At 47.5% G+C, this 26056-nt stretch overlaps 2 protein-coding genes across 8 annotated transcripts in view; both read left to right on the top strand.

Moving 5' to 3' along the window:
• IL2RB (interleukin 2 receptor subunit beta) overlaps positions 1 to 3116 on the top strand; it is a 34666-nt gene extending 31550 nt beyond the window's left edge. For all 4 annotated transcript variants that reach the window (XM_032689360.1, XM_032689359.1, XM_032689357.1 and 1 more), the window contains one exon: positions 703 to 3116. In XM_032689360.1, coding sequence (XP_032545251.1) covers positions 703 to 1524 — 822 coding nt within the window. In that variant the 3' untranslated portion in view covers positions 1525 to 3116. The remainder of the gene's footprint in view (positions 1 to 702) is intronic.
• A 3416-nt stretch (positions 3117 to 6532) lies between these two features.
• Positions 6533 to 25676, top strand: TMPRSS6 (transmembrane serine protease 6). Of its 4 annotated transcripts, none has more exons than XM_032689646.1 (18): positions 6533 to 7372; positions 8983 to 9139; positions 9300 to 9442; positions 9630 to 9697; positions 10934 to 11118; positions 13792 to 13833; positions 14797 to 15001; positions 15343 to 15479; positions 16027 to 16139; positions 16606 to 16715; positions 17788 to 17933; positions 18881 to 18979; positions 20964 to 21077; positions 21359 to 21475; positions 22197 to 22365; positions 22780 to 23051; positions 23742 to 23878; positions 24569 to 25676. In XM_032689646.1, exons 2-18 carry the CDS (start codon positions 8983 to 8985, stop codon positions 24725 to 24727), a joined length of 2373 nt encoding a protein of 790 aa, XP_032545537.1. In that variant the 5' UTR covers positions 6533 to 7372; the 3' UTR covers positions 24728 to 25676. The 4 variants fall into 4 exon arrangements, with proteins under 4 accessions (XP_032545537.1, XP_032545533.1, XP_032545536.1 ...); XM_032689642.1 differs by having other exon boundaries at positions 7367 to 7471; XM_032689645.1 differs by having other exon boundaries at positions 7367 to 7471; positions 10985 to 11118.
• Positions 25677 to 26056: the final 380 nt, after the last annotated feature.

A 26056-nucleotide genomic window follows, 5' to 3' on the forward strand; every position in this document is an offset into this window, starting at 1 on the left:
CAAAGCTCTGAAAAAGCCTAAGTGCAAAAAGCTTTAGAAAGCTTAAACTACAGGGAAGAGTGCAGAGCAGGGGAACAGGGGTGTGCAGCAGGCACTGAGGACACTTTATCAGTGCAGAGAGAACTTGAAAAATTGGCTTTATGGGCCATAAAGGCAATGAAGCTGGATGTCATCAAAACCAGTTTATTTTTAAGGATAATGATGCACTGCAGGATGTTGACCAGATGAATGTGGAAATTAGGCACAAGGGGCCTGGAAGAGCACTTTAGATGAGAAATCTGCATATGACCATGTAGATGTATTAGGAATAGATCGCATGAGATGCACCTCAGTACTGTTTTTCATGTTTCCACCTTCACTTCATCTTATGGTCTTCTAAGGCTTTTTTCCTCCTTTGTTTTTTCCTTCCTTTCAGTTTAATTCTCCAGCTTCCATTCCCTGCTCCAGCAATCTCAAAATATAGGCTTATAAGATCCACTCTTGATTTCAAAGGGACAGAAAGACATAGTCTCTCTGAAAATCCTGCAGATGAGACATCATGAATGTTAAATTTCCTCCTGGTAACTGGTGCTTGAACAGAGAACAGATCACTTAATTGTTGTGGTCACTCAGGAAAAGAAACCTTTTGTTCCTCACTGAGTACTATACTTTGGGTGTCACAGTCTCTCTCTCACTCTCTCTCCCATGTTTCTTTCCCATTAGAAATGGCTCTCGTCCCCATTCTCCACATCTTCCTACTGTGTGAACAGCACAATCCCAGAGATCTCTGTGCTCGAAGTAATGCAGAAGAATGACCAGGAATCCCGGTTTCTACTTTCCAAGGGATCCCTGACTCCTGATCCTCCCTCAGAAACCAGTGTGCACTCTGTATCCAGCTGCTTCACCAACCAAGGTTACTTCTTCTTCCACCTTCCCAACTCCTTTGAGATCGAGCCCTGTCAGGTCTACTTCACATATGAGCCTTTCACCCAGGAGGGCAGTGGCAGCAAGGATGGCAAGTCTCACCATGCTCTCCCCTCTCCAGACCTCTGCACACTGGCAGAGGACATGACCGTGTTGCCTCGCAACTTCTTTCACTGTATCAAGGCGACCCAGGGCTTCCAAAACAGCTCCATCATGAGAGAGACAGAAGGTGAAGCCCAGCAGGCCGTGGCTATTTCTGGGTCAAGCGAGGGCAGCTCACCAACACGAGCTCTGAAACAGGATGAGAAGGTGATGGACAAAGCGGTTTCACAACCTGATGAGGCCCTGTGCCAGCAGCTGAACACTGACTTTCCCGATCCACTGGACCTGCATGACAGCAATACTATCAATGCAACAGAGCAGAGTGGGAAGGCAGACCCGCCAGTTGACCGCTGTACACCAGCAGCAAATGCTACCTCTTCTCTCTCCCAGCTTCCACCTCTAAGGCAAAGACAGGATGAGGATCCATGCAAAACAGCCTTCTCCAGCCAGGTCCCAAACACTGATTCCTACCTTTCTCTGAAGGACCTCCAAAGCCAGTATAGCCATTGCTCGATCTAGAATTGGTCTGGAGGAAACTCACAAATGGTAAAAGCCACCTCTGCGGGGAAGGCTAGATTGACAGGTTTTCTATTCAGGACAAGAATGTTACTTCAGTAGCAAACCTATTGGGACTGCTCATTAATGAGGCTGGAGAACATAGGCCAGCAAAGACCCATCTTCATAGGTGAACCTGGTTTTCTGTTATTATTGGCTCTGATGGTATAGAAAATGCTTCCCACAATGCTCAAGTAACATCCCGAACCACACCACCTTGCTTTTCCCTTCCCAGCTCCCAGTAGGAGGCTGTGCCAGCATTTCCATGCTCTGCATCTTGGTGTAAAATAGAACTCAGCTTTGAGGCTGAGCAGGCATATGGTTCATTTGCCTTATTCTGGCCTGAAAACCTCTAATGGGAGGGAGAAATGCCTGAAGAGGTGGAAATGAGTTTTTGTACAGGGGACAATATCACTGCCGGTCGTTGCTGGGGCTGATGATGAAATGGAGGAAGACATCTCCTTCTGACTGACCAAGAGTGTGATTTTTTCCTATGGTGTCCCCACTTCAGGTTTTAATCAGGGATTACATTCTAAGCTAATCAGTCCAGCTTTAGACTCGAGTCTCCAAGATCAGCTCAGAGCCACAACTGTGTCAGCAGTGCAGCGTAAAAAAGAAATCCCCATTATTGGGTTAAAAATACTGGGGAAATCCCCTCCCCCTCTTTCTTTCCTCCAGCTCTGATAATGGCAGTAAAACTAACTCACACAATTTCCCATTCTTGCTACAATATTTTTCATGAAATCGAAAGCCTCTCTGCCCTTCTGGCAAACTACAGTTACTTGACTACCTTAAGCTGACTGCAGAATAGTTCATCCCACATCCTGTATTAGTGGAAAACATCACAACCGTGCTGCCCATTCCTTCCATTGCTCAAGAGAAACCATTACCTAATTAGTAGCAGATACAATGAATGAGACCAGAATACTAACTGCAAATCAGCACCTTTACTGAAAAGAAAACTTCAATCCGCTCATAAAGAATGGAGACAGCACAGACTTTGTTTTTCTTTTTCCTCTACATGTACTTATCTGGGTTAAGAAAAAGCAACACACCACAGAGGAAAGGTGGCAAGCAAAGGAAGACAGGTTGTTCTGGTTACATTGATCCTTGTGTTCAACATCTGTACCATCTGTCCACTTTCTTGCCATATATCTGGACTTTTCAGCAGTGGGAGAATACCACCCTGTGCTAAGAGTTCTTAGACTTCCTCTAAGAGTTTTTCTAAGAGTATTTATACCATAAAACTCAAGGATATTGAACTTGTTAGTACTTCTGTCACACCTGTGAGTGTTAACAAAGCTAATTCTTTCCTATCTCTATCTGAACAAGCATCGAGCTTCCACTTTGTCCTGGTCCTACACTGTTACCTGACCTTGCATTATGCATCCTGAATGTAATTAGGAGTCCCAGCTATAGGGTGACCCACTGGCTTGGATTTCCCCTCAAAAGAGCTGCTCAAAGAAGTTGAGTCTGCCTGTAGCTGAGAGGGCTGTGGGAACTGTACCTCTCCTCTCATCAGCTTCTTCACTACCTGTCTCAACACATGGACTACTCCGTTGTACTCCCATGTACTCCCATGTACTTTGGGAATCTTCCAACTTCGAAAAGAGACACCTAATCCCTTGCCCCTGATGAGTAATTTTCTGTCTTACATGGGCCAAAGATCCTGGTTGCACTGGTGGGTATCTTGTCCCCATGTAGATCTTCATAAGCTTTTCAATTTTCCTTCATAGAATCATAGAATCATTGAGCTTGGAAAAGACCTCCAAGATCATCAAGTCCAACCTTTGACTGAGTACTACCATTCTCACTAAATCATCGCAAAGTGCCATGTCTACTTGTTTTCTGAACACTTGCAAAGATTGTAACTCCAACACTTTCCTAGGGAGTTTACTCCAATGTTTAACAGTGAAGAAATTTTTCCTGATACCCAAACTGAACTCCTCCTGGTGCAACTAGAGGCCATTTCATCTTGACCTAATCATTTGTTACCTGGGAGAAGAGACCGACCTCCACATTACCACAACTGCCTTCAGGTAGCTGTAGAGAGCAGTAAGGTCTCCCTTGAGCCTTCTTTTCTCCAGGTTGAACAATCCCATCTCCCTCAGCTGTTCCTCATAAGACTTGTGCTCCAGATCCTTCACTAACCTTGCCCTTCTCTGGACATGCTCCAGCACCTCAATGTTTTTCTTGTAGTGAGGGGCCCAGAATTGAACACAGCACTTGAGGTGCAGCTTCACCAGTGCCAAGTACAGAGGGATAATCCCTTCACTAGTCCTGCTGGCCACACTATTTCCAGTACAGGCCAGGATACCACTGGCCTTCTTGGCCACCTGGGTACACTGCTGGCTCATGTTCAGCCAGCTGTCAACCAACACCCCCAGATCCTTTTCCTGCTGCGTGGTTTTCCAACCATTCTTCCCCAAGCCCGTAACACTGCATAGGGTTGTTGTTACCCAAGTGCAGGATCTGGCACTTCATCTTGTTGAACCTCTACAATTGGCCTCAGCCCATCAAGACAACCTGTCCAAATCCCTCTGTAGAGCCATACTACCCTCCAGCAGATCAACACGCCCATCCAGCTTGGTGCAAACTGACTGAGGGAGCCCTCAATCTCCTCATCCAGGTAATTGATAAAGATGTTAAACAGGACTGGCCCCAACACTGAGCCCTGGGGAACCCCAGTAGTGACTAGCTGCTAACTGGATTTAACTCCATTCGCCATAACTCTTTGGGCTCAGCCATCCAGTTTTTTACCCAGCAAAGAGAACATATATCCACACCATGGGCTGCTAGTTTCTCCAGGAGAATGCTGTGGGAGACAGTGTAAAAGGTTTTGCTAAAGTTTAGGTAGACAACATACACAGTCTTTCCTTCTTCCACTGAGTGGGTCACCTTATCATAGAAGAAAATCAGGTTGATTAAGCAGGACCTTCCTTTCCCAAACCCATGCTGACTGGGCCTGATCTCCTGGTTGTCCCGCACATGCCACATGGTGGCCCTCAAGGTCACCTGCTCCATGACCTTCTCTGGCACCAAGGACAGGTTGACAGGCGTGTAGTTCCCTGGATCCTCATTCCGACCCTTTTTGTAGATGTGTGCCACACTGGCTAACTTTCAGTCATCTGGGACCCTCCTGGTTAGCCAGTACTACTGGTAAATGATGGAGAGTGGCTTGATGAGCTCTTTTGCCAGCTCTCTCAATACCCTTGGGTGTATTCTATCTGACCACAAGGACTTGTGAGCGTCTAAGTGGCACAACTGGTCACTAACTACTTCTTCCTGGATTATAGGAGGTTTTTTCTGCTCCCTGTCTCTGTCTTCCAGCTCAGGCGACTGGGTACCCTGAGGACATCTGGGCAAGAAGACATTAAGTAGTTCAACCTCATCCTGGTGGCAATGTTCCCCCTCTACATCAAATAAAGGATGGAGATTCTCCTTGACTCTCTTTTTGTTATTTATGTATTTGTAAAAACATTTTTGTTATCTCTTATGACAGTGGCTAGATTGAGTTCCAGCTGGGCTTTCTCCTTTCTAATTTTCTCTCTGCATGGCCAAATGACATCCACGTACTCTTCCTGATTACATCTTGCTGCTGAGTACAAAAGAAAAGGCTTGCCTCTTTGTGAATAAAAAAAAATATTAAATAATCTATAGTGTTCTTCTGTCATTTGGTATGGGGAGAAACAATTAACAGCTTTTCTAAATTGGGAACTAGGTAAAGCTTTGCTCGGACCAATATACCTTTAGCTTTCCTTCCTGCTCCCTTCCTTCAGCCACCTAAAACAGAAAGCAGAGTTGGAAGTGATCCTACTGCAAGCCCCTGAGGACCATCCTGCTGGCTTTTCTGCCCCCCTTGTGAAAATGGTGACAGCTTTTGCAGCCATGCTGGGTGTGAATGTGTGACACACTGCGGCAGGAAGTGCTCGATGTCAGATCTGGCGATAACCGGACCTTTCTTCCAGGAAGATGAGATCATGTGGTCTCGTATGTGAGTAACCTAGGTTGTGAATACCAAAGGCATAACACTCTCAGTGATTTGGGGCCCTTTTGCTTCGGGGTCCCCAAGAGCTCTTTGGAAATGTCACACGGGGAGCCGTCTTGTCTCGAACCAGTGCGAACACGGTGTGTGGTTCACAAAACCACAGAAACGTGCTGCAATGGTGTCCATCGGTACCAGAGGCAAACCCAAGCTGAACAACAACACCGTGTGGAAAATATCAGTGTGGAAAATATTGAGCTAACAGCCACAGACATGAGTCCTCTCTTTATCTTAAGCCCAGAGACAGCAGAGACAGCTGTCACACCTCTCATATCCTTCTTTCCAAGGTACTTTGTTCACAAATAGACATCACTCTCAGTCTGGTCCCACACCTCTCCCTCTTTTTTACTGTGAAGAAACAGAAAGTAAAGGGTGCTTGCAGTAAAGGAATTCCTCTGAAGTCAGATCTGACCAAGCTTTTGGTTCCTTGGTTGATTCAAAAGCCTGTGGTGACAGATGTGGTATCCTTGCTTAGATAGATCAGATTGAGATTCTACATTTTTTGTTCTGATGAAAACACCAGAGAAGGAAGATTCTTCTTTCCAGGAAAGTTGAATGCAAAAAGTAAGGTCTTTGGCACTGGGAAATACCCTCAGCTGTGTTATGACCCACTACCCTCATAGTGTAAACTAAGCAAAGCTATGTATGAATACATATATGTCTAATGAGGCAGCTAGTCCCTCATTATCTGTGGAAATTTTGGCTCAGAGTAAGTTTTAAAAGTGAAATCAGATCTCAAATCTCTTAAGCAGTTCTGAAAGCATTCCCAGTCAAACACTACAGCTTTTTATCCACATTTAACATTTATTTACTAGAATCCACCATGAGGCAACTACAGAAATGGCTTTTGGTCTTCATACAGTCCCAGACTAAACATGATCTAGTGGCAGAGCTAAAAACATCTATCTCTGCGCAGTTGCCAAAATGAGCCCAAATGAGCCCTGGCCCAGGTCGATGTCACTGGCTGGAGCTCAGCCCCGTGTCAAGAGTCAGCCATGTGCCCATCCCCTCCACTCATTTATTGACAAGATAACTCTGTTTACTCTGCTCTGGCTGCAGCGCTGCTGCTTTTTGTGAAAAACAAAGGGGTACATACAGAGCTGTGGGGCTGTAAGCAGAAGGTAGTACAGGAAAAGTACCTGAGAAGGACCTGGGCTAGAAGACAAGCAGATGCTTCAGGGAGGAGTGAGTGGTGGTGCAACTGAGTGCAGGGAGCCCAGTGTCAGGAGACTGGACAGCGAGAAGTGCAAGACAGAGGGAGTCTCGCAGACTGGGACTGAGAGGCACCGTGCTTTCCTTTCATCTGCCTGACCACTGTGGTAACCAGACACGCTGTCTACTGCCATCTTCCCTCCATCCAGTGATCTACACCTGCCAGACAGAATCTACTCCATCCCTGTGCTGGGGAGCACACCCTATCATTTACCTCTCCCTCCAGTGGGACCAAAGAGGGTGGCCAAGGAACACAGCATTTGCTCAGCAACTCCCTGTCCCCTGAGGAGGACACCATAAGCTACCTCTGCCAGCCTCCTGGGTTGTTCTTCTCTGCACAGCTGGAGGCTCTCTTACCCTGACTTTTTCTGGACCCCCCCTGCTCATCCTGCACATCTTCTGTCCCTGTGAGCCTCCAAACCCTCCATTTCAGAAAAGAAAAAAGTGGTTGTACGGGGTGCTCTGACCCATCGTGGGCAGGACGGTGCAGGACAAAGGCCGAGCTGAAGGGACGTGACACCAGGTTATTGATCGCTGCGGAGACCTTGAGCTTGGGTAAATAGATGTCCTACTTTCTCCCCCACTCCATGCATGTGTGAGCTGGCTGGTGTAGGGGTATGGGCCAGGTCTCACAGGAAGCAGCAGGCTTTAAAGGTAGGTCTACAGCTCTGGGGGAAACCCCAGTGCCTACCATCAAATCTACTAACAAAGAGGCTCTTCTGCTGCTGCTTCCTACCCTACTCTCACTGCCTCTCCATCTGTGGTTGTGTGCTTATGCCTGCTGTTTCTGAAGGGATACTGTGATAGCGGAGAAGTGCCCTTGCTCTCCTGTACTGCCTGGCTTGACTCCTTGGGAAGGAGATCCTCCCCAGGGATTGCACAGAGAGCTGCTCCACAAGGAGCAAGGGAGGGCAGCCTGTGCTGTCTGCCTCTCTGGAAGGGTGTGTTAGAGCAAGAGGATGTGTGACTGTTTGTCCGAGTGATGATGTTCACCAGGCTGGGTTTAATGTTCCAGAGTGAGTTACCTGGTGCTTATGTTCTGCAAATGTGTTCCCATGTTGCAAGGCAGCCTGGAGGGCTTGGAGCTCCATAACTGGGGAAAAGGAGACTGAAAAGCCCCTTTGCCCTTATGAAGTGATGCTCAATGGCATCCACACAGGGTAAAACGTGCATGAGGCCAGCCATCTCTTCCCACATCTGTAGCAAGTCCCTCACATGCACTCCTGCCTCCAAGCTCACATCCACATGCACATACACTGGGCATGAAGAGGACTCACAGGCACATAGACAGGGCACAGGCCCAAGACCTCTGTCCCCTCCCACGCAGATGCATTCATATCCCTTTCCTCTCCAATTACAGAAACACAGGAATGCCTTTGGGGGAAAGCATGCACTGGGTGATGGCAAAGGAAAGGAAAAGTGGATGAGATAAGCAGTATTAATGAGGCTCTCTTGGGCAATGGCATTTCTTACCCTCAGAGTCTGGGGCTGACAGAAGTGAAGCAGTCAGGGAGAAACAAAAGAAGCAGCCTGGGGTAGATGAGGGGCAAAGAAGACAGGTGTCCCCTGGCACAATCAGAGGGTGGTGGAGGGCTGAACATTAACCAGGTGCTCTCTTCTCATCAGCTCAGCTAGTGAATCAGTGCCAGCATCATCTTTGCCTGGGAACACATGGTCTGGTGGGAATGGCAAGGTTTGCTTACTTTAAAGGATCAAGATAAAAATGGCACAGTGGGCAAAGTGCAACTTCGGGCTCCCAGGCTGTGGCTGCTTTGTGCAATTTCTGCGTACATTTGAGGTCACAGATTTTCTTTTGCATTTATTTCTGGGTCAGTATAATACCAGTTTTAAAACAATTCCCAGCCCAGGAGGACAACACTTTTGCATTCCGAAAAATGCATTATTGTATTCATTTGTGGTTTTGGCAAAAGCAAAACCCAGGGAATATCTTTGAAAACCAAGGATGGTGTTCCAGAAGCCAGTCGCCCACTGATTTAGGAGTTTTACTCACATTAGCTCTGATCAAAGTCTTTGATGGCTGGCCCCAGAGATCTCTTGGGACTATAGATCTTGGGAGAGGAGGACAGAGATGACATAACACCTGCAGAGACAAGTGTAAAGGGAAGCATAAAACCCAGCCTGACAATGGCATGCTGTGTCACCAGATGCCCCTGATGGAGGCCGAGGAACAGGAGGAAGACTCCAGCTCCCTCTCAAATGACAAATCGGAGAGTAGCTCACATCACTGCCTCTGCTATGTGCCCCTTGGGATTGCCCTTCTTGTGCTGGCTGGAGCTGCTGCAGCAACCTGGTATTTCCTAGGTAAAAATTCACATTTTTCCCCCCTGCAGGAGGTGGATGGGGTGTAGTCAAAGCAATGCCCAGCCCAATGTTAGTGACTCGGAGTGATCTTTAGGCACTCATACACAGGGGTAAACCCCACTCTCCTACAAGGTATTCCAGCAGTGTCTTCTGTTGGCAGACTACAGACCATGGCACCTGGAACCATCTATCCTGCAGTTTTACTGTGGCAGCCTCCAGGTCCTCAATCGCCGGTACTCCCCGGAACTTGGGCATGTGGAGTCCAGAGCCTTCTGGTTGGAGTCAGCTAAGCTCCAGAACATGGTGAGAGCAGTTTCATGAACAGTCCTTGAGGCCTTCCAGCGAGTAGTAAGAGGAAGGGGTCAGGTACCCCCATCCAAGGACAGACTTGGTGGGTCTATACAGCAAGAGGGATGAAACTCCAGATTGGCCGTAGGTCCTTTGCCCTGTAATATTGCACTATAGTTATCAGATGACATTTTCTTTTCAGCTGAAGGAACTGATTCATGCCACAGAACTGGGTCGATATTACAACTCGAGCACAGTGTATGCCTTTGGGTGAGTAGCACCCACAGCATATTTGCTTGTTCGTGTGTGAAAGCTTCCAGTCAATTGTACTCTGGTTTCACTGAAACCTGGCCATGACAAATTTCTGCAGTCCCTCCACATGAGCTCCAGGCAAGGCTGGACAGTCCAGATTCAGAATGGTTCCAGCATAACACAGCTGAGGATATTTTGATGTTCTTGTTCATCCCAGGCCATGATGAAAAGCCAAAACTGAGAAATTTTTAAGAGAGGCAAAAGTTCAAGGGAGGAAAAAAAATTCACTGGGAAGAGATGAAAAAAAATTTTTGGCTTGGCATTATCAGTAGAAACTAAGCAGCTGGAAATTAATTTGTCTAATCCCAGGAAGTAATTTTATGGCCTGATTCTAGGCACCAGAAGGGAGAGGTCAGAATGCACTATGGAAAAGGTATCCCAGCCAAGAAGCATGGACCACTTGGGAACAGGATAACAGTGGAATGGGACAGATGTGGGACTACAGCTTTACAGATCATAACAATAGATCATGATAGCAGAAATAATTTCCAGACTAATGGTCATTTGCTTCTGATTTTTTTTTCTGTGCACCCCTAAATTTGTCCTTCACCTAAAAAAAATTCCAATTTTGATGTAATTCCATTTTCAATTGGGGAAAGAAAAGTCTCACAACTCTTCCTCTAGCCTTTTACTGAACAAAGGTTTGTTTCAACAACTCTTTGTCTTCCCCCACCCATTTTACTCAGCTAGCTGGTTGAACAGAGCTTTCCCAGTCACAGTCTCCTGCAGCTTGAGCCTGCCTAGCATTTGGGTTGTACTAAGGTACTGAGTCATAAATCATCCACTTGTCACCATTTGTCACAACTGGGAGGTGGGACAGTGAAGTCTTGAGTGTTTCTTTTCAATCCCTGGTCAGTAGTATCCAAAGATCATTTCTACCTGAAATGAGACTACTCATTAGACCAGTCCTGATTAATTATCACATTAATTTGAGCTCATATGGTCATCACTAAAGCCAGATGGCATAAAAAGACTTCCTCCCACAAAGCACTATGCATTGACTCAAACCATGGACATTGCAGCTCTCCTGCCCCACTCAGAGATGTTCCTCTGGGTCACAGCAGTGAGATGGAACTTCCACACAGATATGTCTGATTTGTGGAAAAACAGTGTGTGGGGGGTTAATCTCTGGGATTTGTCTCTCCAGTTGTTCTGGAGATGTAGAGAATATTTGACATGATATTTCCCTGTTAGGGAGGGGGCTCTGACCTTCTTCTTCTGGTTCACCCTCCAAATCCCTGAGAGTCAGCAGAAGGAAACAACTGCTGAGAGGGTAAACACAGTGCTCCACCAAGAGCTCTCCACCAGCTTCAACAGCTCAGGCAGCCTGTCCTACCAGACGGAGTACAGGGTCAACCCAGACTCGCTGGTTCTCCTGGGTAAGTACCAGCTGCTCCCCCGTGGAGCAATCAGAAATGCTCCCAAGATTTGTAAGGTTAGGGGTCACTACTGAAGGGGACAGGGGAAACCTGAAGAAGAAATAGTGAGGATCAGAAATACAACTACTTTTATTTCTTCCTGATAGAGAAGAAATGAGGTTTGATTTTAAAAAAAATTATTGTTCCTTTGAAGGACTAAATATTATTGGAGATACAGCAGACCATGATCAGCTAGGTAATTTTTTTTCCACCCATCAGCTTTGGCTTCTCTGGAGCAAGATCTTAGACAGGTCATGACTTTGATCAGCTCAGGTTGAAAATAGCAAGCAATTAGGTTTCCTGCTTTCCTTTGGGAGATTATTCCAGACTATTTGATAGAGAGAACAAAAGCAACATACCTGAGTCACCACTAAGACTTCTTCTGAGACAAAGTACCGTTGCCACTTCAGTACCTGACTGATTTTAAATCTGATGATTTTAAGGGTTATTTACTGTTGCCCACAAAAAGGTCCCAGCCTGTTTAAAAAGCCACCCATACAAAAACTGCTCTAAAATAAGTGTTAGGAAAAAGACTAGGGATGTGTCTACATTCGATGCATCCAAGTTCTATAGAATTTATATTTGGTCTTTATAATGAAGCTTAACTTCTCAGCCTGGTCTGATCCCTCTTACAGAGTTCCAAATCTCCCAGGTTTTAAAATACATTTTTTTTCTTCTCTCCTCTTGGGAGTCCTATTTCCAAGTTTCTTCTTCTCTTGAAATGTTACATCCCAGGATTTTTTCCCTCAGATGTGCTAACTTGCACTTTTCTGAGATGAAGCTTCTTTTATTATATCCCACCCATATTTTCTTTAACTTTTCCCTCTACATCCCAATTTTTTTTGGGTCATTTTTTTGGTGTGTGTAAAGAAAATTCTATTTCCTCAAAATGATTTTCACTCCCTCATCCAGACCGTCATTTTAAGATCTTATTCTGAAGCTGCATTAGCATCTCATGAAGACATCTCCTCCTGCAGTTACCATCAGTCCCTTCTACTTATGATTTGTTTCCAGCATACCAGACCTTATGTTCAGCCAATCTAAATGAACTGTCTTGACAAAGACATCATAAGGAAATATGCTAAATGCTTCCAAGTGAGCCCATCTAGCATTTTCCCTTTATTTCCTCACTTCATAATATAACTCATAAACAAATAAAAATGATGGTACCGTACTTTTAGCTATTCCCAGTTCCCTCTTACTCCCTTTGCATCTGTTTCACTGTTTTATTCATTTCATCAGACCACATTTCTTTCTATTTTGGACTTAACACACCAGTTACAGTTTCTCCAGCTCCTTCTGCTTTCCCTAGTCCTTTCCACGTCCCTCTTCGGTCAGGAGCACAGTCTAGCAACTGAGGCAAAAGCCAAAAACCTCTTATACTGCTCGACCAGGGTGACCTCAAGCCAATGACTTAACCTCTGGCTTCCTCTGCCCTGTAAAATTAGAGTGAAAAAGCAGCTAGCTAACAGCATGTCATTAGCACTTCATTGCTTTCTGACAGACTCATTTACTGGCCTGTTTAGCTCTAAACATTCATTCTGCCTTGAGACACAGAGCTGAAAACCATTGACTAGTGCAGGAAACTCTCCAACATCTCCAGTGCTTTATTTTTATTAGCAGCTACAGTCGCCCCAGGACACCAGCTTCCCCTTTCCCCAAAAGTCTTTCAGGGCATCCTTTTCCCTACAGGAACTCAGTTATATTGCCTTCAGATACAAGAATACTTACTATCAGCTCAGCACACACTCTTCCCTACAGCACATAAGCTTCTCTAGGAGCCTGCCTTATGCCTGCAGGATCCTCTTTTCCATAACATCTGTTTTTGCTATGACAAAACCATTCATTTCTCCCCACAGAATTGCTTAGGAGCTACAAAAGACCGAAACCCTGACCTAGGCAAACCCCCAACAGCAATTCTTACACCCCGCTGACCTCACAGTGCCTTTTATTTTGGCAATTACTCCCAGTAGCACCTGATCTTTGGCTGATTCCAGTTCAGCTGGGAGGCTGGAGGAAAGCCCAGCTCTCTTAAAAGTGTTGTCCACCCTGTGACTCTGTTTTGCACAGATTTATAGTCCTTGCTGGTGACTTTCTGTGCATCTCCCTTCTCCAAAGTCAGACTCTATAAGGATGTTGAGTAGCTCATCAACCAGTGATCATCAAAAGAGACCTCCTTCTCCACCCTCAGTAACTCCTGTATTTTACAATGAGGGTTCTTTAAACTGGGAGAGCAGATGGTGAAGGCTCTGGGAAGGGGGGCTGTGCTTGTGGTGTGACTGCCAGAGGAGGGAAATGACTGCCTGAAGCAATGTCTATTCCTCTTGGGAAGAGGTCCTGGAATAGTACACACAAAATGGACAAGGCAAAAAGCAGAGAAGTCTGTGGTGGGCTGGAAAGCATGAACTGGGGCTGCTGGATTTGGGGCAGAGGGCAGAGAGATGGGTTGGGGAAGGCATGGCTGAAACAGGTCCCCAAGAGCAGACAGAGAGGTACCTGGAGGATGCCCCATGCCAAAGCTGTGAGTGAGCCAGTTACATAGGAAGGAAGGGAGTCCTCACCTCTGTGCTAGCATTCAGATCCAACCAATTTATCTTTTGGTTTATCTTCCTTTATATATTTTCTTTCTGACAGAATCCAGTGTGAAAGACATAGCAGTGCTGAAATCCACTCTGGGTAGGCTACCTTTTTCTTTCCTTTCGAGTTCATGACTTTGTGGGAGGGATTTTCACAGGGGACAGAAAGCTTGTTGGCTTCCTGGAGCTGTAAAATTTGGGAAGGGAAGAAGAGAGTAGGAGCAAGGGAGCACCAGTGCTGCTGCTTGGCCAGATGCAAACTACATGACTCAGCTGTATGGTGGATGGCTCTGAGCGTCCTGACAACGCTGCCCCTGTAGGCCTCCACTAGGCAGAGATATCAGCTACCAGGGGCAATGCAGCCACCTTAGTCTTGTCCTGGTCCTAATGAGAACTGTCAAGTAGCTTGGTGAGCTGGTACAACAGTGCTAATTTCAGGCCCCATGCAATGTTGCTGAACGTGTGTGTGGGCGGGGGCGGTGGGCATTTCCTGCATGGCTCTGCATTGGATGTGCTGTCAGTCATTTAAGAGTCTGTTGTCTTAGCAATGTTTGAAGATGCTTTAAATAATTTTGGCCAGTGTTGTAAGTGCTGTGGCTGGCAGCTTGCATTAGATATGCTATCAGAAACTCACCTTTAAGCTGATATTTACTCAAAAATTCTAGTGTGAAAGTCTTCTGAAACCTGGAAATCAGACGAGGGAGATGTAAAGCCAGGAAGAATATGAGCTGAGAGAAGAAAAAGGTGAAAAATAAAATAAAGCCAATGAAAGAAAACTGTGCTGTGCTGATATTTAAAGCCTGAGGTAGTATTAGCTTAATCAAGGACAGTTCTTACAGAGAAAAACTGTGGCAACAATACAAAAGGATCAGTGCCACCACAACATATGTAGAAGTAAATTGTGATCACTGGGATGAGTCAGCCTTACCCTAAAATGAGATTCACACTGATGTCCCTAGCAACCTCATATCTTAATTTCCCTTACAACCAACCCTAAACCCTCCTTTGCCTCCATTTAGATCACCCGAACGTTTGAATCCCTCTATCTTTCCCTTTGATTCAGGTTGCTACAGGTACAGCTACGTCCAGGAGGATGACATCCTAAGGCTAGAGGGCCCTGATTACCTGGCCTCCAGTTGTCTTTGGCACCTTCGTGGCCCCAAGGGCTATATGATCAAGCTACACCTGGAGTGGACTCTCCCTGATTGCAGGGACCGTCTGGCAATGTACGATGCAGCTGGGCCCCTGGAGAAACACCTCATCACCTCGTAGGTAGCTCCTGAGCTGGGGGAACACGGTGGGGAAGCCAGGCAGGATGGCGTGACACACCACAGCAGAGGAAGGTGTTAGACTACATCGGAGGAAATTCTCTTTGATGCAGAACCTGCCTCTTGCTGATCAGCTGAAGTCACTGATGTGGGATATGTATTGCACAGGCAGCTGTGCAGCACGAGCTCTCTCGCTGTTGGCCCTTTGTTTGGTTCAGTTGTGCCTCACAGCAGACATAGGCTGCGTATGGATAACACAGACCTCCATTGTCTCTCTCATTCTTCTCTTTCATTTGTTTATTGCTTGCTGCACTCCCATCTTTTTATCTCTTTCCCCTGAGGATCTATGGCTGCAGCCGGCAGGAGCCCGTTGTGGAAATCCTTTCGTCTGGCCCTGTCATGTCCATTGTGTGGAAAAAAGCCATGTACAGCTACTTTGACCCCTTCATCCTCTCAGCACAGGCGGTGCCCCTCAAAGGTGAGGAAGGCTGGAGGAGGGCGGCTGTAGATATAGGAGAAGACAGGACATCTCCTCCTAGAGGTCCTTCATCCCTATGAAGAGCAGAATTCACTCTGAATTGCAAGGGTAGAGGTGGTCAGTAAAAGGCAAGTTAGGTGTTGCTCCCTCACTTGTACTCACACACTAGCATGTGGCTCAAGCCTTTAGAGCCCAGGCTCTGGCAGGCAGAACCTGAGAGATCATGATACTTTAAAAGAAGGGTCTCATGCATGGACAGACCAGATGTGGCCTGGACATCACATCCACATGCACTCGCAGATAAATGTCAACTCTACATAAGACTCTAAGACAGCAATAAACATTATTATTATCCTTCTCTGGATAAGAGGGGGATGCTAAAAGTCTTGCTGGGTAGAAATGGCCACTTGAAGGGAGATGGCAGAACACCCCAATCACCTTTAGCATCAGTCCCTTTTATCCTCTTCTCTAATGGGCTGGATACATGGCATCTCCACACTGAGACTGAGCGGACGGATAGCAGGGCCTTGAATGTCTGTATTTACAGCTTGTGAAGTGAATATAACTCTGCGGGAGGGCCTGGAGCTGCAGGGGAAGATCGGCACCCCACATTACCCCAGTTACTACTCGCCCAACACGCAGTGCACCTGGCACATGATGGTAAGAGCCAGCTCCCAGAAGAGCATCCAACCCATCCCTGAAACCCGGGCAGCACTCCACGCGTTGTGGGGAGTACAGCCATTTCTCTGAGTCAGACCATCATGAGAAGCAAGCAGTAGGTGACAGCCTGCCTAGCCTCCACATAAGGTGTGTTTCTGAAGGGTAAGGAGTCTAATATTGCATACCAGCACAGAGATGCCATAGCTGAGGAGGAATCTGAAGTCTGGTCTCCAGAGGAGTTCTTCAAAGCAGAACCAGAGTGCTAGGAATTGCCAGGTTTAACACCAGCAGCAGAGCCACCCTGGGCTATGACATGGCCCCAGTTTAGAGAGTGCTTCCTTCTGACCCGCGATGTGGCCAGACACATCTGGTCTTCACATCTGCGCTGCTCATTTCTGATTTATGGAGTGTGCTGCAACACTTACAGGTGGCATCTCTCCTCTGCTCTGAACACTCTTGTCTGCAGGTCCCTTCCCTCGACTATGGAGTCACCCTCTGGTTCGATGCCTATGCACTCAGCAGACAGAAGCACGACCTGCCCTGTACCCAAGGCCAGTGGATAATTCAGAACAGACGGTGTGTGTTGGGGTCCTGGTTTCTCTCTCTCACTTCCCACCCGGGATTAAACTCGTATTAAACCTCTGCAGGTTCCCTGCTCGCTTCAGCCACCATACCTGACAAAGGCAAGCCTACACTCAGTGGTCACTGCTTCTGCTGGTGCCTCTTGCTTTTCTATTTTTTCAGCTTGCCTTGTTCTCTGTCTCCCCAGTGAACACATTTCTTATGGATTTTCTTTGAGCTACCAGCCTGCTTTCTCTGTCTTGCTGTTTGCACCAGGCTTCTTAGTTTTCTCTTCTGTGTGTAACCTTGGTGTCCTCCCACATCTCCTGTGTTTGCAAATCTGCCTGTCACCGCCTCTGCAATATTATCTGTGTGTGCCATTGCCTTACATCCACCTCCGTACAGATCTTCCCCTTAGCTCCATATCCTCCTTTTTTGACTGCAGCCACTTCCCCCTGCAGGACTTCTCAAAATTAGCATCTATATTTAGCTGGGGCTCACCACTGCCCAGGTGCAAAGGGTGGAGAACTGTTGTGCTCTCATCTTCCCAAAGCAGGCTCTGAGATAGATGGACCCACAGCTTTTGGTTTTCCTCCCACTTATTGCAAAATTGCCATTTTCCCTCCAAAACTTCCCCCGACCCATCTCATTAGTGTCTTCTCCACTGTTCCTGTGGATGTAACTTTTCCTTTGATGAGTATGATCAAGAAGCTGTGTTCCCCTGGCTTAGGACTTCTACTTTTTCTCTCCCCACCTTCAGCTCTTAAACTGTCAGTGCCACAATCTCTACAACATGGTTTCTTCAGGAGGATGCCAAAGAAGAATCTTCTTACATTATAAAAGCTGAGCTGCTTTGCATGGCCTGAATTCAGTGCTTGCCAGAAAGGGGGAAGTGTCCAGAGATAGTGGGGTCACTCTGGACTCTCTATCTCATGCACATTTAAGGCATTTTCCTTTCCTGGTTTTCCCCCAACACCCAATCTGTGTGGCCCTCTTCCCAACACAGCCCCACCAAGCCCCCTTGCCCCACTCTGTTGTCTTCTCCTCCCTCCCTGTCCAAGCCATCCTGTCTGTGTTTGCTCCTCAGGTTGTGTGGGCTGCGGACCCTACAAGCCTACGCTGAAAGGATCCCAGTCTCATCTTCTGCTGACATCACCATCACCTTTACCTCGCAGATCTCCTTAACTGGCCCTGGTGTACAGGCAGCTTACAGCCTGTACAACCAATCTGACCGTGAGTTCAGGCTTCTCCCTGCTCCTTAGTGGGGTGGTGGGTGCTAGCAGCCCCTGTGCACTTGGCTTGTGCTAGGAAAAACACAAGGCACATTCCGTGAGCCCTACACGCCATCCACCCTTCAGGAACATGCTCACAAGTCAGTGACGCACGCGCCACTGATCTCCCCAAAAGGAGAAGCATTTACGTGCAAACCTGCTTCTGTACATGCAGCCCTGCCTCATGTTGCCAGAGCACCCATGTGACAAAACCCAAGGTCAGAGAGTTGTCTAAAATCTTACCCTCGTGACAACATCACAGGCTGGCCTTGGGAATTCATTGAGAAATCATCTCTGCTTGAAGCAACGTTTGTTTTGATTATGAGAGCTCTTAGAGAGAGCTTTTTCCTGCTCACCTTGGAATCCATGCAAACAAGAGACAAATAAAACTGCACACAAATACACATACACGCATATACAAATGCTGTTTACAGTCTGTCTTTCCAAGGTTTCACCGTCTCCGTCCTAAAGGGTGCCAGTAATGCATACCAGTCCCTGAAGACATGCAGCTGCCAACATGTGTCTAACACCAACCCTTTCAAGGTCCCAACCAAGTTTTAATAACAACTCCAAAGAGCCTATTTCAGCTTTCCCACAGCATTCAGGAGACATGAAAGAGTACTAAACCAGAGATACGGTTTACCAGGCAGGTGGTTATCCTGGCTATTGCCCATTGGTACAATGCAGAACAGGGAAAGAGCCAGGTGCATAGCCTGGCTCCATTTGCCCTTGTTAAGAGCAGATGATGAGGCAGATTTTGGGGAGCACAGTGAGTGCTGCCAGCACACTGCAGCAGAATTTGTGTGGTCAGGAAAGTGTGCAGCTCCGTGCTTCACTTTCAAGCCATGGTGCTCTGCTGCACAAGGTTTCCAGTCCCTGGGCACTAACCACTCTCTGCTGGTTTCACAGCCTGTCCTGGGGAGTTTCTGTGTTTGGTGAATGGCTTGTGCGTCCCAGCCTGTGATGGGATCAAAGATTGCCCCAATGGGCTGGATGAGAGAAATTGTGGTGAGTGATTTCTTCTCCCCCCTGGTCCTCAGTCTCAGCAAGACACAGCCCCTTGCTCCTCCAAAAGTAGGGAGAGTTGGGAAAGATTTGGTCAGCCTAGGTACAGCCTCATACCTCCCCCCAGGAACTTAAACCTCTGCATCCTTGAAAGTCTCATCCCACTGCTGTCTAGCTTTAGCCTGCTCTGGATGGAGCAGCAATTCTTCTGGCTTCTGTGTGCAGCACAGTCTTCCTGGGAGAACCCCCTAGTACCCATGCACCAAGAGCTCCAGGCAGCCTGAAAGAAGCCCCCTACCCAGGCTGTCCCCCACCTTGTCCTGCATTCCTCCTACCCAGGGTCTACTATCAACCTCAGCCCTGGCCTACAGCCCACTCTACTGTCATACACTCAGCATCCCCCTCCCAGTTCACACCTACCCAAGCCCACCTGCTGCCCTTCTCTCTCTCCTTTCCCCCCAGACCATTTGTGACATTTGATCTGTACAGATCCTCAGTCACATATTGTGCCCCAGTTTGGGAGCATCAAAGTCCTTGATCAGCCCCAGTCAGTTCTTCATGCCAACAGCAGTTAGTACTGACATGAACACCACCCTTAGCATCCCAGCACTCCTGCAGAGCCCCATTTTTATAGGAATTGTGATTCAGGTTTAGACATGACATCTAATTCATCTATTCTCCCATCTCCAGTGTAAGGGGGCAGCTCATCATGTTGTTGCCCCAACGTCACTAACATTGCATCACTAACTTTTCATTAGTTGTCCCCTATGGTTGTTTTTTCAGACAAAGATCCCTGAGCTACTGGAGACAGTGGCCAACTCTAAAAGATTCAGAGGAAGGTGTAGGAAAAGTCTAAACAAAAAGGAAGGAGAAATCTTTCTCAAGGAAGTTTTAAGACAGTGCTAGAAATGTGAGAGCTCTCACAGGATCACCAAGGTTGGGTTTTGTATTGTCTGCAGTTTTGCTGACAGTGTTCTCTGTCCCATCATCCATCTGTCTGACATCAGGGTTTGTGTGCTTCCTTCATCTAGACATGTATACATTTGCATCCTTATGAATATCTAATCCTTTCTTGAAGCCTGGTAGCTTCTTGGCCCCAGTGATACTGTGTCATTCAGTTCCACAGGTTGACAGAGACCAAGACTAACAAAAAAACTTTCTCGGTGTTTTCAAACATCCCTTCATATTTGAAAAACAAAAGAGAAATGTCATGATTTCCTTCCTTTCTTATACTGTTGCTTTTCTGATTATTCACTCCATGTCTGTATGGAACAGTCCCTGTCTTTGAAATCAATGTTCAAGTTGCCTCAGACCTTCATGTGCCTTTAGTCATCTGGAATCCTCATGCTAATTAATGAAGAAATTACAGTCATTGCAGTAAGAAAATGCCCAGGAGGTACTGGCCCATCATGTTCTGTGTTGCACATAAATATGCACAAACACAGGACGAGTTCCTGCTACGGAAATGTGTGATCAGAAGTCAAACTCTGTGATGGACAGGCCTATCTCCATCCTGAGTGGCCATTAGAGCTCATGGACTCCACTGTTGTTCAGGACTCACCTGCAAGGGGAACCACTGGTCTGTATGAGATGGTGATCCATGAACTGAGGGTGATAGCAAGGCAGGAGGAACAGTGACCTCACCAGACAGGATGCAGTCCTACAGAACCCTAACAAGGCAAGCAGACCAGGTCTGGTGATGGTAACTTGAGAAGTCCAGTGACCTCAAAGCACATACATAGTGCTGAGGCAGGTCTGAGGCCAAGAAAGAAAAGTTAAGTCAGCAACAACAAAGTGTTAAGAGAGGGTGCAGACATACCTACAATGTAGGTCAGGCAAAACTACACAGCTGCACTATACTAGAGCTGGTCTTAAGCACAGCTTATGAGGTGTGGGAAGAGTTTGTAGAGACTATTGGTGCACTGAGGACCCTGACCTCACACCTTGTCTTGCATGCCCAAATCGCCTGTCCTTCCCTTCCATGCAGTGTGTCCTGCAAAGTTCCAGTGCCACGAAGACAGCACTTGCATCGAGTTCAGCAGGGTCTGCAACCAGCAGCTGGACTGTGTCAATGGGAGCGATGAGGAGCAGTGCAGCGAAGGTAGGGAGGGGACAGTGCTGGCATGAAAAATGCCTTCCCCTACATTTGAGCCAAGGCTGTTGGAAGCATAATTCCTTCATGTGACATAAGGACACCATCTGGTAGTTAGCTTGCCTGACCTGCTCACAATGTTTGTGAGCTGTTTGTTTGTTCAGGAAATTCCCTGTCATCATTTATGGAGTTCCCACAAGCTCTCTGTTGGCTTTTCTCCCCCACTTAAAGGACTTCAGGCTATGTCTACAACCAGATGCCCTCCCTCAGCCTTGACTCCCTTTTTGCAGGGGTCCCCTGTGGTCCTTTCACCTATCGCTGTGAAGACGGGACCTGTCTGAAGAAACCCAACCCCCTGTGTGACACCACTGCAGACTGCAAGGACCTGTCTGATGAGAAGCGCTGTGGTGAGGAAATGATCAGTTGCATGTCACTCAGGCAGGTTCAGGATGACATGCAGCTGCAGGTGGTCCCCTTTTTCCCCACCACCCCAGAAGAAGCACCCATCCTCCCTTGTTCCACCACCTTCTCCCCACCCCAGTCCCACAGTATCAGTGCTCCTGCTCCATCCTGAGGTGGCAAGGTCAGCAGCAACGAGCCAGCTCTGCGCTGAACTCATCTCCTTCAGGCAGAGGCATCAGGCCAGATAGACATGTCTCACAATCCAGGTTCAACTCACAGGCTTCCTGTTGGAGCCCTGTGTTGGCTTATGTGAAGTAATACCATCATACAAGGCTCCAGCCAGAAAAATCACCCACGTCTGCATGGCCACTGACAGGGAGAGAATTCATGTTTTGATTTCTCTACTTGTTTTTTTCTGGAGCCTCGGTAGGCAGTGAAAGGGAATGACTGGGAGGGTTTCCTGACAGCACAGTCAGCACGCTGCCCCAAAGGCATGCCCAGGCTGCAGCTGGAGGTGGGGAGCACTGTGCAGGCATCAGCAGGGACACACACTGGGAGGGAGAGCTCACTACACCTGTCTTGGGCACTACATAAAGCATCTGCTGAATAGGTAAGGCAGGGGATTAGAGGTCAAACTCTTCAGTCAACTAAGTAGGAAACAAAGGGAAGGCACAGTATATCATGTTCCCTTCCTTCCTTGAAGTACCTGCCGTGTCTCCTCCTCAGACTGTGGGATGCAAGCCCCTCTCAGCAGGATTGTGGGCGGTCTGAATTCTGTGGAAGGGGAATGGCCATGGCAGGCCAGCCTGCAAGTTCGGGGCCGCCACATTTGCGGGGGAACGCTCATTGCTGATCGCTGGGTGGTCTCAGCTGCACACTGCTTCCAGGATGAGAGGTAAATGGAGATGGGAGGGTTCTGCATAGAAAGATTTGCATTGCTTGCCACGTCATGCATAATTGGAGGCTCGTCTGACTGGTGAAGATGTCGTGGGGCAGCTGCACCCTTCATCTGGCACCCCTGCCATGCTTCTCCATGGCTTGGAACAGGAGAAAGGGGTATGGATACATGCACTAGTATTTAGGTGTGCGTGCAGGGAAAAAGAAGCAATGTTGGGATTCACAGAACAGCTTTGAGGGGGCAATTTTAGCAGAAAATGCTTCACAGCTCCACCTTTCCTTTGGCTCTGGCATGTATCCATGCTGTCATGGCTCCAGCCATGGAGATGTCAGCCGGTGCTAGATGGGGTGAGATAGCATTACCAGCAGAGCATGCTGTGTTGGTCCCATGCTTCTCTGCTGCATCCTACAGGCTGGCTTCCCCCTCCATATGGACCGTTTACTTGGGCAAATACTTTCAAAATGCCACCAGCCACACAGAGGTGTCCTTCAAGGTGATCCGCCTCTTCCTCCACCCTTATTATGAGGAGGACAGCCATGATTACGACGTGGCCCTGCTCCAGCTGGACCATCCTGTGATCATCTCACCTTTAATCCAGCCTATCTGCTTGCCTGCTCCTTCTCACTTCTTTGAGCCTGGCCTTCACTGCTGGATCACTGGCTGGGGGGCCCTCAAGGAAGGCGGTAGGTTGAAGGTCTTTGTTGGTGGATTACTGTAGCAGTGCCAAGGTAGAAACATAGGTTCAGATGTGTGGTAGGCAGAACAGGCTTCTGTTGATCCCAAACATCCTTTACCCCTTTTAATTTTGGGTAACAAATCAAGATTACCTGTTGAGTGCCCTGAAACCTCATTTAGAGAGGCAGGTTTGAGAGTCTGGTAATCTATATGGGGAAAGCATGTGTTTCTTCATTCAAAGACTAGAATAGTCCTTCAGGTCAGCTTAGTGCCTTCACCCACTCACACACTTGCTCCTGCTGCTTCCTGAACGGAAACACTCAGGAGACTATACAGAGCTGGACACTCCTGGTTTGCATACTTAGACAGAAAAGCTTAACATCCATTTCAATGAGAAACAAACTCAGGACTCTTGAGAACCTAGAGGTTTCCCCAAACCAGAATCCCCCTTGTCCCAAAAGCTGAAGTGTCTACAACTTATTCTGTAAGGAAAGTCTTGAAAGGGAATTTTGCTCCTTCCATGAAGGTGAAGTGCTCTACTGAAGATCAGAGATTGTGATGCCAGTGGAGAGCAGAACAGAAATTACAATGGCAGGTTTCAGCATGCAGTGAGATAGGCATAGGCTGGGGGATCGTGGTAAACGGTGGGAAGTTCCACCATAACTCACCTGCAGTGCTTTTGGTGCTCCACCTTTCAGGGCACATCAGCAATATTCTACAGAAGGTGGATGTGCAGCTCATCCAGCAGAACATCTGCAGTGAGGCCTATCACTACATGATTACTCCCAGGATGTTGTGTGCTGGGTACTACAAGGGCAAGAAAGATGCCTGCCAGGTGACAGAGGAGTTGTGGGATCCGGGTTGACTGCCAGAGGTGGAGTGTGTCCCTAGTCTCATGGATGCAATCCACGGCCTGTAATGAGGGTTAAAAGACCATAGAATGTCCTTTCCCCAACACTTCCTCTGATCTAAGTGGCCAGCAATGGCTCTCAGGGCTACTTCTTCCCTTAGGCAGTATCCAAATAGAGTTAAACGTACCCTTTTCTCATTTCAGCCCACTCTCCACTCTTAACCTCCCACTTTCAAGTAAGGTGTCTACATTAGTCTCTTACAGCCTCTTTAGCACCTGTCACACACAGTAACCTGCCTGTTCCTTCGTTACTATCAATCTCCAGGAATTCTTCTCTCCCATCCCTCCCAGTATCCAGTTAAATTCCACCAGCTTCCTTGCTTGCCACATATTTGGAAATGCCATATGGAGCAGAAGGAAACAGTAGAGCAATCAGCTTCTTGGGATGTGGCTAAGGGGGAGGAAGTTGCATGATGAAGGAATGAATGTGTTAGGTGTTTGCAATGGGGACTGTTTTTGACATCTGCCTAAGGTACAAGGAATGTTGCAGATGTCCCAGGCATGAGCTGAGGGGATAAAGGAATCTGCACATAGAGGGACTCAAAGACAGTGTAATCACATAGCAGAAAAAGCTGGTGGATCGCCATCACCCCATTTTACTTTTCCTTTCTCTAGGGTGATTCTGGAGGTCCGCTGGCCTGCAAAGAACCCAGTGGCAGATGGTTTCTGGCTGGTTTGGTCAGCTGGGGAATGGGATGTGCACGTCCAAATCACTATGGAGTATACACCAGGATCACTCAAGTGCTGGGCTGGATAAAGCAAACCATGAGCTGAGAAAAGTGCATCTCTATCTTTTCCCCATCACACCTACACTCACATGGCACTCATTTCTGATCTTGCTCACTTGCCTCTCAGAGAGTGTGGGATGTAGTCAGACCCAGGATGCTCTTCCGAATAGGGCAAGAGAAGGCTGCTGTAGGGATTGTAGATAAAAGCAGGCAGACCCTCTTCCCTATCAGTGCTTCACAGGGAGCATCCCAAGGGGTTTTTAGGCTATCCATCCAAAAGAGGGGGGAAGGGAAGAGGGGGGAGGAGGAATTGGGGGCAATGACATGACACACAGCAATAGTCCCAAGCTGATGGTTTCTGAGAAGAGGAATAAGAGGGTTCATGAACTTTCCACGAACCATGTGATTCAGCCACAGTCTTATGCTGGAACATTTGCTGAAAGAAAATGTGACTGATGTAGTTAGAGATTCCAGTAACTGTGAAATCAATCTGCCTCCCTCTTCCTTCCTGCTGCTTATCCTTCATCCCCCTTCCCCTCCCATCACTCCTCCTCTTCCATCTCCCTAATTGCTTCTTTTCTTAGCTGGCGTGTGCTGTTCAGTGTGCTGTTCAGCTCAGCCAGGCAACTCTTCACGTCTCACTGACTCCCAGGCACGAGTCCAGCATTGCACCCCCAAGCACGTGTCCTGCCTTCCTGCTGGAGCAGCACCCAGCCTCCACTGCTGTACTTCCCTCACTAAAAACACTGGAGCAGCCTCCCATTCCCTTCCCTCAGCCCTTCTAAATACCTTTAACATAAGGATGTCTCAACTGCTTCCATCTCCTATCTCAGGTAATGCAGGAAGTGAAGGAGAAGGCTTCAGGGTACAGTGCTTGAACTGCAACTGCTATGGGTTCGGGTTTTTTACTAAAGATACACGTATGTGTGTGTGTGTATATGGATATATACACAATGGACTGCTCTCTGGAATTAGAAATAAAATTAATCTGAGGATTTTTTTGGCTCTAGTTTGCCTCACTTTGTTAAAACCTATCTTGGGGTTTGTATGTTTTTGACCAAGGTCCAGTCCTGGCACTGGCAACTGGCAAAAGTTTCCACACCCCTGCCCACCCCAGGTGTCCCTAGCACAGTGGGATCAATCCTTTAGCTAGACAGGTGGTCCTCACTTATTGTTATGATTTAGGGGTGCAGGTACCAATAAGCAAACCTGCTCTGTAGCCCAACTGCCTGCAGTGGGGATGAAGCACAGATGCAGTGAGAAGTACCTCCAGCCCCCAGAAGACGGGCACAGCACCAGCCACCAGCTTCTGGTGGCTCCAGACGATGAATCCAAATTCCTTTTCTCCAACTCCCACCCCCTTCTATCAGCAACA

Source organism: Chiroxiphia lanceolata, chromosome 5 (assembly GCF_009829145.1).
Source record: "Chiroxiphia lanceolata isolate bChiLan1 chromosome 5, bChiLan1.pri, whole genome shotgun sequence".
Taxonomy (NCBI): domain Eukaryota; kingdom Metazoa; phylum Chordata; class Aves; order Passeriformes; family Pipridae; genus Chiroxiphia; species Chiroxiphia lanceolata.

What these genes read in the sequence shown, in the direction of transcription:
- TMPRSS6 (XM_032689642.1), top strand. Translation starts at nt 7,409, where the DNA reads ATGTGTGAGCTGGCTGGTGTAGGGGTATGGGCCAGGTCTCACAGGAAG. An exon ending in TGGATAATTCAGAACAGACG is followed by an intron (nt 16,716 to 17,787) that starts GTGTGTGTTGGG and finishes TTTGCTCCTCAG; the next exon opens with GTTGTGTGGGCTGCGGACCC. An exon ending in GTCTGATGAGAAGCGCTGTG is followed by an intron (nt 21,476 to 22,196) that starts GTGAGGAAATGA and finishes TCTCCTCCTCAG; the next exon opens with ACTGTGGGATGCAAGCCCCT.